General features: G+C 43.5%; 1 protein-coding gene across 4 annotated transcripts; it reads right to left on the bottom strand.

Annotated features, from left to right (window-relative positions):
* Positions 1-2,543: 2,543 nt before the first annotated feature.
* PDP1 (pyruvate dehydrogenase phosphatase catalytic subunit 1) lies at positions 2,544-10,218 on the bottom strand. Of its 4 annotated transcripts, none has more exons than XM_042035960.1 (3): positions 10,066-10,218; positions 9,604-9,638; positions 2,544-6,504 (listed from the first exon to the last, which is right to left on the bottom strand). In XM_042035960.1, the coding sequence occupies exons 2-3, from the start codon at positions 9,632-9,634 to the stop codon at positions 4,853-4,855; spliced, it is 1,683 nt and encodes a 560-aa protein (XP_041891894.1). In that variant the 5' UTR covers positions 9,635-9,638; positions 10,066-10,218; the 3' UTR covers positions 2,544-4,852. The 4 variants fall into 4 exon arrangements, with proteins under 4 accessions (XP_041891894.1, XP_041891896.1, XP_041891895.1 ...); XM_042035962.1 differs by having other exon boundaries at positions 9,604-9,611; positions 10,066-10,217; XM_042035961.1 differs by lacking the exon at positions 9,604-9,638 and having other exon boundaries at positions 10,066-10,217.
* Between the last annotated feature and the right edge of the window lie 1,212 nt (positions 10,219-11,430).

Genomic DNA, 11,430 nt, shown 5'->3' with positions numbered 1-11,430 from the left:
GGTGGGTCATTTGCAAGAAATGCCGTTTCAGAAGACTTGCACATTGATCAATACATGAGATAAGTTGTTTGGGGTTTTTTTACCCTGAGACCTTGCAGAACAGGTAAGAACAGACCATTTATGCATCTCAGATTGCCTTTGTTTTTGCCACCAATGCCCCGGCCAACTTATACTTCATTTGTGATCCAGTTATGAAATTCGAGTTACCCTTTCCTTCTACCCAGAAATTTATTAGTAATACTCAGGAGCAGCAAATAAAACAGAAGGTGTAACCAGGATTGTAACAATAGGCCTATCTATTGCATTGCAAACACAACCCTGGACTTGCCGCCACCACCACATTAGTGGTGTGAACAATTAATACGGAAACCTGTCAAGAAAGCTTTTGAATACAGCCCTACCTAAGCTTCAATAAGAAACAACACTCTTTGTACAACTGACATGGGTAGTTTGTCACCATTCAGATAGATGGGATGCCAAACAGGACAAAAGTTCAAATTAGTTTGACCATTTAAAGGATTAATTACAAGATTTGCTCTGTTATTATTTTACCCTCTACTAAGAAGCTACTTCACCTAGTAAAAGCAACTCAGCAACTAGTTTCAAGTTTTGTTTTTTACAAGACAGCAGCTTAAACACCAAAAATTAGTCATAAATAATGTTTATTATCTAACTGTTTACAATAGGGTAAAAGTAAAGTGAACTTATGTGTTTCCTCGAAGTATTCCAACTCCACAGATTTTGTTTCTACTTATACAATACTGAAAAACAATCAGGAGCTGCACAGGTTTCTCACACAGGATCAAGCATATCCACTAAGAGATGCCAACTCCACTGGTCTCCCAAAATGCCTTATGCTAGCACTGTTCTTGGACTGCCGTGCAGCAGCACTCAGACAGTGTTCAGCAGCAAGGGCCTCTGGTGCAAATCAGACAGCAAACTTTTTTTTTGTTATGAGACCAGATAAGATTGCAACAGGGAGCTTAGGTCACCATAGATACCTAGAGGGATAATTTCTAGTTCTATGCCAGGTAATCTCATCACAAATAGACTCCCCACTGAGGAAGAACAGAGCATCTTAGCCATTCTGCAGAGCACTTATCAGAAATAGTTACAAAACATCCTCTCGTTCCAGAATTGTTCTAAGTACAGGGACTCATGTTCAAGAATCTAACTACAAACAGTACCTCGTGTTGAGACTATGCTCCTTGGTGTAGGTCCCGTTTTACAAGTCTGCTATATGCAAAACTCTGCCCTGCAATGAGGAAATGAGTGGAAAGTGAGAATATTTAAGTTCTGTACTCAAAGTCATACACATAGAGGGCAAATGAACATCGGAGCAGAAGTCTTAGGAGAAGCAGCTGTGGGAGCTAGTGTTTAGTGGAAAGGAGGCTTAAGGGAGACCTTATTGCCCTCTACAACCACCTGAAAGGAGGCTATAGACAGGTGAGGGTCAGACTTTTCTCCCATGTAAAAAGTGATACTACAAGAGGAAACTGCCTTAAGTTGCACCAGAGGAGGTTTAGAGTGGATACTAGAAAAAATTTATTGATGGGTGGCCAGGCATTGAGACAGGCTGCCCAAGAAAGTAGTGGAATCACCACCCATGGAAGTATTAAAAAAAGCCCATGTAGATGTGGTGCTTTGGGACATGGTTGAATGGTGGACCTGGCCATGTTAGGTTAACAGTTGGACTCAATGATCTTAGAGGTCTTCTCCAACCTTAGTAAACTGAGAATATAGAAGTTACCACAAGAGTAGTTGTAAAATACTGCCAAAGGCAAATACAATACACATACCACTGAACACAAGGGAACAGAGTTAACAGAGCCTTAAGCTGAAAGTACAGGTAACAGATGTCCCACTCCTCTCTTACCTAGTATTACCGTTAAACTGACACACTCATCTAGAACAGTTTTAAAGATTAAGGTGAAGCTTGTGCTTACTGTCAAGTTTCAGCCATCCTCCCTCGTTGAACCACATTTGCAGCTGTGAAATCCTTATTTGAAAAAGTAATCCCAGCATCCCCTCACATACACAATTACCATACTTTCTGCAACGCAACACTGCAGAAGACAAGGCAAATGTGTCCTCAGCCTGTGGCACAAGAGCTGTGTCTGTTTAGCTCACCATCAGCTTGTTCTTATCCCAATTTAATCTGCACATATTTTAGACTGTTTATGAAATGCTGTACTGCTCTTTACAAAGTACAGTACACAGCTTTAAGGTCTGAAATGATGCTGCTTCCTCAGAAGCACTGGCCCTGAAGGTACTCATGAGGTGCTGGGAACTGAGACATGCAGCGATATTGATGGAAGCATCTGAGCATTGCTGCCTGGGGGAGGCAGCACCCTCATGCCTGATGCAGGGTGGCATTGAGCCTCACAGTGGCATTGAAGAGCTCTGAAGTTCAATTCTCAGTTTGTTTCCATTTATACTTCACTTTCATTGGCCATCTGATATATTCATAACAGGGGACACACAAAAGAACAAAGTCCCAGCAGAACAGATATCACATTCTACATCAACTCAATACACGTGGATTTCTGCATAATTGATCATTTTATTGGAATCTGTTAAAAGATGTTTGTTCACATCACCTGTTCAGCAGGTAGTTATGCTGCTTCTGTTCACTGCATACATACTGAGCAAGTCTCCAAGCAATATATAAATATTGTCTGACCCCATACTTAAGTATCTTTACTACAAAAAGCAGCTTTTCCTCAATAAAGTTGTATCCATGGGACCAATGTGCATTTCTTCTAGCTATGACTTGTACCAAATCTGTATCAACAACCATAGGTTAGATACATCAATGCATGTTAATAGAGCTTTAACAGTAAAAAAAAAAAGTAAGAAAGTTAAATACTGCAACAGCGGAGATACATACTGCATTTGAATGATAGAACATAGTCTGTTGACCTAGTTAATGACACAGTCACCAAAACACAACATACAGAAGCAATGTCAACAGCCAGTACTTGTCTAAGCATTTTAGAGTTCCCCTTTTCCCTTCAAATAAAGAAGGGTTGTGCACATCTTGAATGTGAACTTAGGTATCATTAACCTTACAGCAGTATTGAAGCTGATAAAGGTTAGGTAGAGACACACTAAAGCTGCAGGCCACTGAGGACACATAGCATTTGTGAGTTTGAGAAGCCAATGTTTACTATAGGACAGGTTCATTGTTCAAACTAAGTGCAGCCTATGTAACAGCAGCATTAATTGGCAAGACACACTTAGTAGAAAATGCCACTTTAGAAACCTAGTATATTTCAGTTAATTGAGTAAAGTGTTGATTTAGCTAGCTATAATGAGGGCTAGGGAGGTATTTTAACTGAAACACCTTGGTAAAGTGAAACAAGCTGACCTTCATTGTCCTCTAGTACCCAGGAAAAAAGGTAAATGTGTTCTCTGTGTCATCAAGGACTAGTATTTCAGCGGGCATTTCAGTTTTTAACCTAGGGGTAGGTTAAAATAAATCTGTATACAATGTAACATACCTAAAATAGGTGCAATGATGACCAAGTAGTTGTCAGTCTCTACTTTTACTATTACAAGCCCAACAATTTTGGCACACAAGTATAGCCAATCTTTTAAGCTCAAATTCAACCATTCCAAGCCAGAGAGACCCATTTCAGAGATGGCTCTGGGATAGCATTCTGGACTGTAAAAGCATGCATATACCAGCTGCCCAGAAACACACAGCTAAAAAAGAAGTTGCTAGAAATAGCCACTGAACATACACATGCATGCCAGTGAGTTTCCCCATTAAAACGCTATTTACAAGCCATACTTCAATTTTTTTGTAATTTGTAGTTTTCAACCCAACTTACACATATGAGTTCAAGTGAAGGACAAACAATACAACCTTTTGAAATATCCAAAGTGAAAATGAGTGCAAGTTATAAAGCTACAAAGAGGTTAGCAATGATTTCCTGGTCTTTTCAGGTGAAAAATTATTTACTAGATAAGCAACGCCAGAGAGGGGTGGAGTCCAGGAAGGACATAACCTTTAGGTAAGCAAACACAGCCTCAACCAACAATACTGACTTTTTGAAAATTCTGGAAGTTTCTTTATACTGAAAACTGAAGTCCTCCACAAAGTTATCTGGCATCTTGCTGCATGTTGTAATGTTATTGCCCTACAAGTTGTGCAGAAACCCACAGCCAAGTATTAATGCACAAGAAATTTAGAAGTTACCGTGCATAAGATATGATTAAGCTGTATCAGAATCTCAGGTATTGATTATGGCTTAGACCTGCATTGAAAGTGAACACTTAGACAAATATCCTTGCGTGGATGACATTGTCCATATGAAAGTGAGACAACTTTGCTACACTGAAGACTTACATGGTTAAAGTGACCTTCTGCTTAGAAGAAACAATAGACAATATATTCACAGATAACCATTGCAAGAATTAGCCCTGTAAAAAATTCAACAATACTTTTTACTTAAGTGTATATATTTGCAGATATTTTATAAGCAAGCTGTTTCTTGAACAGCCAGATATTTGATAGTTAATTCTTTATCCTACTTCCTCCCTCAACCAAATTTGCCAAATTCAAGACATTGTTTTAGCAGCATTCATGAAATCAATAGTGCAAAGCTGTTACAAAAACCTCTTTTCCCAAGCTATGACACACTTCAAGTTTTGTATTAGGTCAATAGCACTTCCCATGTATTTAGAGCTCTGGGGAAAGGCAGGAACAATAGATATGCTGAATCTAGCAAACAAACAATTGTTTGCCAAAGGCTTTTTTGTATTTTATTTTTGGGTGGATTTTTTTTAATTTGCTGCTCATACTGGCCCTTGTTACAACTTTGGTAACTAGTTCACTGCATTAAACTCACAATTCCTCATTTTGATATGCACCTATAACATGTGAATTGAACTGCACCACAATAATTGTAATGTCATCTCTATACATTCGAGCCAGCTCTTCAGGAAGACTAAGCATCTTGGACAGTCGCTCATGATCCACTGTTCCAAACTCATTGTTACCCACTGCATGACGTATCAGGTGAGTTGCTGCATTCTGATCTTCGAATACTGAAGAGATTCTTGCTCTCCTTTCTGTTAAGAGACCATGCATCTGTCCCAAAGTTACCTTATAGCCACCAACAGCTATTGGCTGCTGGTGGTGAACACCAGTGAGGTACTCCCCTACAATTCTAGCTACATCTTGCCTGTGCATTGTCTCCCACAGCCCATCTGTGGCCAAAACCAGGAACTTATCCTGTGGCCGTAATTTGTGATGTATGACTTCTGGTTCAGCTGTGAGGTATGGGGGAGTGTAGTAGTTTGGAGGAATAAACTTTGTATATTCATTGTCATTCAGCTGATCTGGGCCTGATTCTATTACTCTCTTTTGCAGTTCAATACTCCATTTAAACTTTACGTCACCAAAAGCTCTGAAAGGCATCAGGAGACCCAAGAGACGATCTTGTTTCACAAGACTCTTCTCTTCAGACTTTGGATGCTCCATTTTCACACGTTCCACTTCATGTTCATTTTGTGCATTGTGGTCATAGGACAAATTAACTGCAGACCAAGATCCATCTTCTTCCTGAACGCCAAGCATTGCCCTACTGTCACCTGTGTTTGCAATGTGCAAGTCAACACCATCCACATGAGCTACACAGGCAGTTGCACCAGAAAATGCTACTCGCAGTACTAGGTAGTTGAGAAAAGAATTAGGATCTCCTACTTGAGCTTCCAAAGAAATATCATTATCAAGCCTCTTAAAGGCATTAATTAAAGCTTCTCTCACATCAGTAGTCTCTCCACTGTTGAGATCAATCAGCTCCTGCCAGTAAGTTCTTAGACTGTTGAAGTAAAGCTTGGAAGCCTCTTTGCTAAAATAATCATTGGGATGCTTGTGCCACTGTAAAATGGGCAAGAGAGCTCTGCCACTCTCCACAGCATTTTCTATTTCAAGTAAAGTCTCATGAGGTAACAAAGAGACAGCAATGTAGTAAAATAGTCTTTCACTGACAGCTTGAGCACAAGCACAGCCTGCGTGGCCATCAAACACACCCAGAAGCATCCCTCTCGTCTGTAAACAAGTGGCAGCACTTCTCCGGTCCTCTATCGGAGCATTAGCAGGCAACTGGTTGCTATCGAAGCCAAGAACAGAACTTACATTTTTACCATCAAATTCTGGGACTTTGAAACTGTATTCATTTGCCTTCAGAATGCTGTTGACTTGTGGAGGGGTGAGGTAAAACCTCTGTGGTGTAGAAGCATAATCCCTTGTGTGAATAAAGTGATTAAAGTGCTCCTTTGGCCTATAAAGTACCGCAAATTTCTTCTGCGGTGCATATCTGAAGTGACTGTGAGCAAAATGAGATGACAAACAACACAGATGTCTATGGTGGCAGTAACACGCAGTACTGCCTATCCTGCTAATCTCACAGTTACGAATCAATGGGAACAGATGAGCTGGTGCTGGCATGGCATCAGAGAACAATGGCAGCCTGGAGCTTCGGACTGGAATTGCTGAAAGACAAGAGAACAACTATGCTTAGCGGGACAGCTAACAGATTTTTTTCCCCCAGAATTCTATTAAGATGTTTACAGCTCCTAACCGAGTTGCTTATTATATAGAGTTCATAGCTTCAAAGGACTTGACAAAAGAAAGGCATTACAAGGTGCTTGTTTATAGACACTACATTGGGCTGTAACCAAAAATCTATACCATACTTCAGCACAGGTGTTTTGGCTCTTATACCCACTCAGATAGCAGGCATGAAGTGAAAGCATCACCCAGACAGTCAATGAAGCTTCAAACAACTTAGCACAATGGTTAGCATGGAGCACTCAACATAATTGCCACAGGACTTTTACAGCTATTTGCTTTCCTGGTGATTTCACAGCTGACAGAGACAAACATGGCACACAAGGAAGAAAACTCTTTCTATAAGGCAGAAGAAGAGAAAGCATCTAACAGGAGGACTCAAGAAACAACTCTGAGATGACATACAGTGAAGACTGTTTAGACAACAGAAGCAAGCAGTAGGTGATAGGGAATGGATATTCTTTACACAATCAGAAGCCAGTAGCAGGTTTTGTTTCTTCTCCCCCCTTTCACATGTAAAACTTCAAACTTGTGTGACATATACAAAATAGCCACAGCAATCTATGCAGCAACTTTCTAGCTTAAGATATAAGTACAAGAGGTAGAAAGGAAATAATATATATTTCCAACAGCTACTCCATCCCAGTAAATTTTAAGATTACAAAGCACTTTAAAAAGCTACTCAATTGAAGGACTGTATGCAAATTATTTGCTTCCGTGTCTAGAACACAGGCTTGCACAATACTCTAATTCAGTGTTAAGATAAACCACTAGTATCTGAAAAAATATTCTACTGCTACTTGCCACATCTAAAAGCTTTCCTTACTTTTCACTTCCCTGAAGAAAGAGTATGCTAGCGTACTCTTTCTTGTCCCCATTTACATACCAAATCACAACATCAGTGAGAGTGCCTCTCAAAAGCCTTATTCACTATGCCTCATTATCAGGAAGTCTTTCACAATGTAATACTTGAGAAACAATTCCAGAGTGGAATGGAGTTGAACTGTGCCTTGTGTGAAGTACACACATTTAAGGCAAATTCAATTTTCGCTTTTATGATCAAGTTTCATCATAAAAGCTTTTTCTCAGAAAAGACCATTAGAAGGCTTACTGCAATCATAAGTACTAATCTATCAGCACTGCTAAATGTCATATTGTTTTACTGAAGAAATGGATATTGCTGTGTTATGCAAGGTGCTTCAGCTACTAAATGGATTTTTCAGCCAAGCAGGCATACCAGTATTTCAGATGAGACTCAACCCCACTAAAATAGGCAGCAAGCCCAAATACTCAGCCTAAAGGATCATACAACATAGGAGAAATTGCATTTTGCAATCACCCCATTCCATAAGCTTTCCATAGCTTCAGCCATAGGATTCTGATCACCTGGACCAGCTAAGAAGTGTCTGGAAACATATGAAGCTTTACCCCATTCTCTCTGTTTCAAAAAAGGGCAGCAAGTCACATTCTTCCCTCCAAGCTTCTTTGCTCTTTTTAAGTAAACCAGATTGGAGCCCATCTCTCTGTTACATGACATGTAAGTGCTGAAAGCAGAGCAGAATTTGTGTTGCTATCACTCCACTGACTTCCCAGTATTAGTGAGTGACTGTTGTATGTTGACAAAGACTCTCCCGAATCTCCCACTGACAGCTGTGAAGACTGAAGTTTTCTGTTGTGCAGGTACAGGAAGAGCTTGGGCTGTAGTCCAGACACCCAGCAGCAGTGAATTGGCTCAAGCTTCCAGATGCATACTGAATTTATGTTAGCCATTTGCTTCTCCAGTCCAGGCTTCACACACACACACAGCATGACAGCAATAGACTGAAACTCTAAATATAGATTTTAAATTCTATTCATTGCCTTCTAATTATATGGGAGCTATTTTGGTAACAGTTATGCATATTTCTTCACGTGACATTGAAAAGCAACAATTTTGCTTACAGAACAGTAACCTTAAGGTTCTATGGATGTGCCTGGCCTACAGCAGCACCTCAGTTTCAGTACTGGTCTCCCATTAGACTCCCACTGATCAAGTTCTCCTGACTGCTCAGCATTTGTGTTCCGTGCTGACCCACAGTGGTGCCTCAACTGTTCTGACAGTTTTGTTGGTCCATGATGTAGCAAAAATACAAATGTATTGCTGCTGTAACAGTTCTGCAGTGCCAGCAGAGAATATTTTGCTGATTTTTAATCATTAGTTTATCAAATGTTACATGAAATCCAAGAGAAAGTAGTAAAAAGTTGGCCTCCCATTTTCCCTGGCTCTTATCATTTACAGTAGATCTGTGTCAGTTTAAGAGATCAGTCTGTTTCACATACCAGATTCAATAATTCCAAGTTGATTAAGTAAATACATAATTCCAAGTGTCCAAACCTGAATGGAAGTTAGTCTCCCCCATTCACCCCCACAACACAGATGCCCCAAATATAACCAGACACTTCAGCTAGCCTTTAAATAATTAAGATCCCAAGATCATTATGGCTGATCAAAAGATGGCAGAGAAGAAAAAGAAGTAGAAATTTTACAGTTCAAGCAAGATTCATTAAGATAGTAGAATCAATCCAGTGTAAACACCTCCCCAAGCCCAGAGCAGGGTACAAGTGTTATTTTTCAAACTGTAAACATATTATGACCAATAATGAGTCAGATGGTCAACTAAGGGGTTTTGTAGTACTACACTAAGAAAATAGAAAAGTGTTCCACTTTTCTTTAATAAAGGCTCGTTATAGCCATTCTATAAGGGCTAATTGACACTGCACAGACAGGTTCCTCCAAAACACTGCGCCATGGCTTCGGGTAAAAACACTTACTCGGGTGCCTTTCCTACACCTGACAAACCTGAATGAGCCAGCTGGAGAGGACGGGGAGGTGGGGGAGGAGGAACAATAAGCATTCAACACAAGCAGCACCGTTAATCCTTCCCTTCGGCTTCGGCCCTCAGACACAGCCCAGCCTAGCAGCCCCTTCCCGGGTCCCATCCGACCCCCGAGCCCGTCGCTCCACGAAGGGAGATACATACCGATCCGCCTGGGCCCAGGACATACACACATTCTCCTGTCACAACATGAAGCCGCCAACATCCACAAAGCAGAAGCCCGGGGGGCGGGGGGAGAAGCAAGGCAGAGAGTTTGTTAGAGAAGACGTAGAGCTCCGGCACGGAGGTGGGACGGCAGACAGGAGGAGACACGCACACACAGCCCTTCTGCGGGCGCACGGCGCCGCCACTGCCGCTCGCCCGGCGATGGGACCGAGCCAGCTCCGCAGGGACCGCCCGCACCCGCCGCCCGCCCGGGCACCGAGCCGGCCCCGCTCTCCCTTCCGGCAGGGCGAGGGGCAGGGCCCGCCCGCGCTGCGCGCCGCCGGGCGGACACCGCTACCCGCTCAGGCACTGCGCGGCCCCGACATGGCCGGCCCTCCCCAGCTGCCCGCCCGCCTCCGGCACGACCACCTCCTCCTCCCTCCGCCCGTCCCGGGCACAGACCTGGGCCTTTCCCGGGCGGCTCAGGGAGACGGGTAGAAGGACCGTGCGGCGCAAGAAGAGAGGCGGGTGGAAGGACCGCGCCGCCCCGAACGCAACCACTGCTCCCAAACCCCCCGACAGCCACCGCCTCACGCCCGCGGCCGCCGCGCCTTATAAAGGGCCCTGCAGCGCGCGGCGCGCCGCCTATTGGCTGCCGAGGAGGGCAAGGCGGGCACGTGACGCGGAGACCGAGGGAGAGCGCGGGGGGCGGGAGGAGGAGGGGGCGCTGCGTGCGCGCGCACCGCGCAGGGGCGGGAAGGCGCGAACGCGCGAAGGCGGCGGCGGCGCGCGGTGTGCCCGCCCCCTCCCCCGAGGTGTGCGTGAGGGGAGGGAGAGACCCCCGGCGCGGTTTTCCGAGTGGGAAACGGGGCCGTGGGGGTTTTCCTCTGAAATGCTCGTGAAGGGTCTTTAACAGGTACGAAGCACGTTAACTCCACAAGAGACCGCTAAAGTCTGTTCCCTAAGCCGGGGACCTTTCTGCCCTGAAAAAGCCCCCCACATTCCTTCGGTCAGGAGTCAGAGTCACAAAACTGCTGACTGTTACGGAGACCGAATATGGGAAAATGTCTAAATTTTGTAGGGCGTATTGGCATTTACTCTGAATTCCTTTTAAAGAATGGTGCTCTGGTGTTTTTTTCCCCCCTTGAAATGTTCGAGTTGACTTGAACAGTCACAAAGCATGTTAACTCCGCAAGAGACCACTGAAGCTTGTACAGAAACGTCGGGGTTTGGGGTTTTTTTTTATTAATTTTTTTTAATTAATTTTTTTTTATTAATTTGCCCCATGGAGATTCCCGTGTTTTTTTTTATTAATTTGCCCCGGGGATTCTCCAGAATCCCTCCAGGCATAGCAAGCTGCTATGAAGTGCCAAAGACCAGGGACCTCTCTGCCCCGACATCGCCACCCCGCTGCCGACACTGCCAGCAATGAGCGGTCTGAGGGCAGTAGCTGCAAAGGAGGAGCAGCCCTTCCCTAGAAGGGCAGCAGCTGCCTGTCGTTCCTGCCGGCGCGGCAGCAGCAGTAGCCTCATTTCTCTCCCCTCTCTTAGTTACTGTCCTGTCCCTGTTCCACATCTCTACGGCAACACTCAATTTTGCACGTGCTTCTGAGATACTCTTATCCAGACTGGCTCGTCATGTACATTTCTGAATATGGAAAGTATATAAATTCGACAATATTTTGATTTCTTTGATCATCTCTCTGTTTATAGATGCCTGTGCTCTCACGCCTTACTATTTTTCACTATGTCCGGGATGCCCACTTTGCTGTGTGCTGTTGGCAGCAGATGTTAGCAAGCCTCGGGGTGTTGCAATTAGCATTCCCTC

The sequence above is a fragment of the Corvus kubaryi genome, unplaced genomic scaffold (genome assembly GCF_017639235.1).
Source record: "Corvus kubaryi isolate FWS band 111438036 unplaced genomic scaffold, C.kubaryi_AGA036_p1.0 37385, whole genome shotgun sequence".
NCBI lineage: Eukaryota > Metazoa > Chordata > Aves > Passeriformes > Corvidae > Corvus > Corvus kubaryi.
This window is presented reverse-complemented; position numbering and strand designations above follow the sequence as displayed.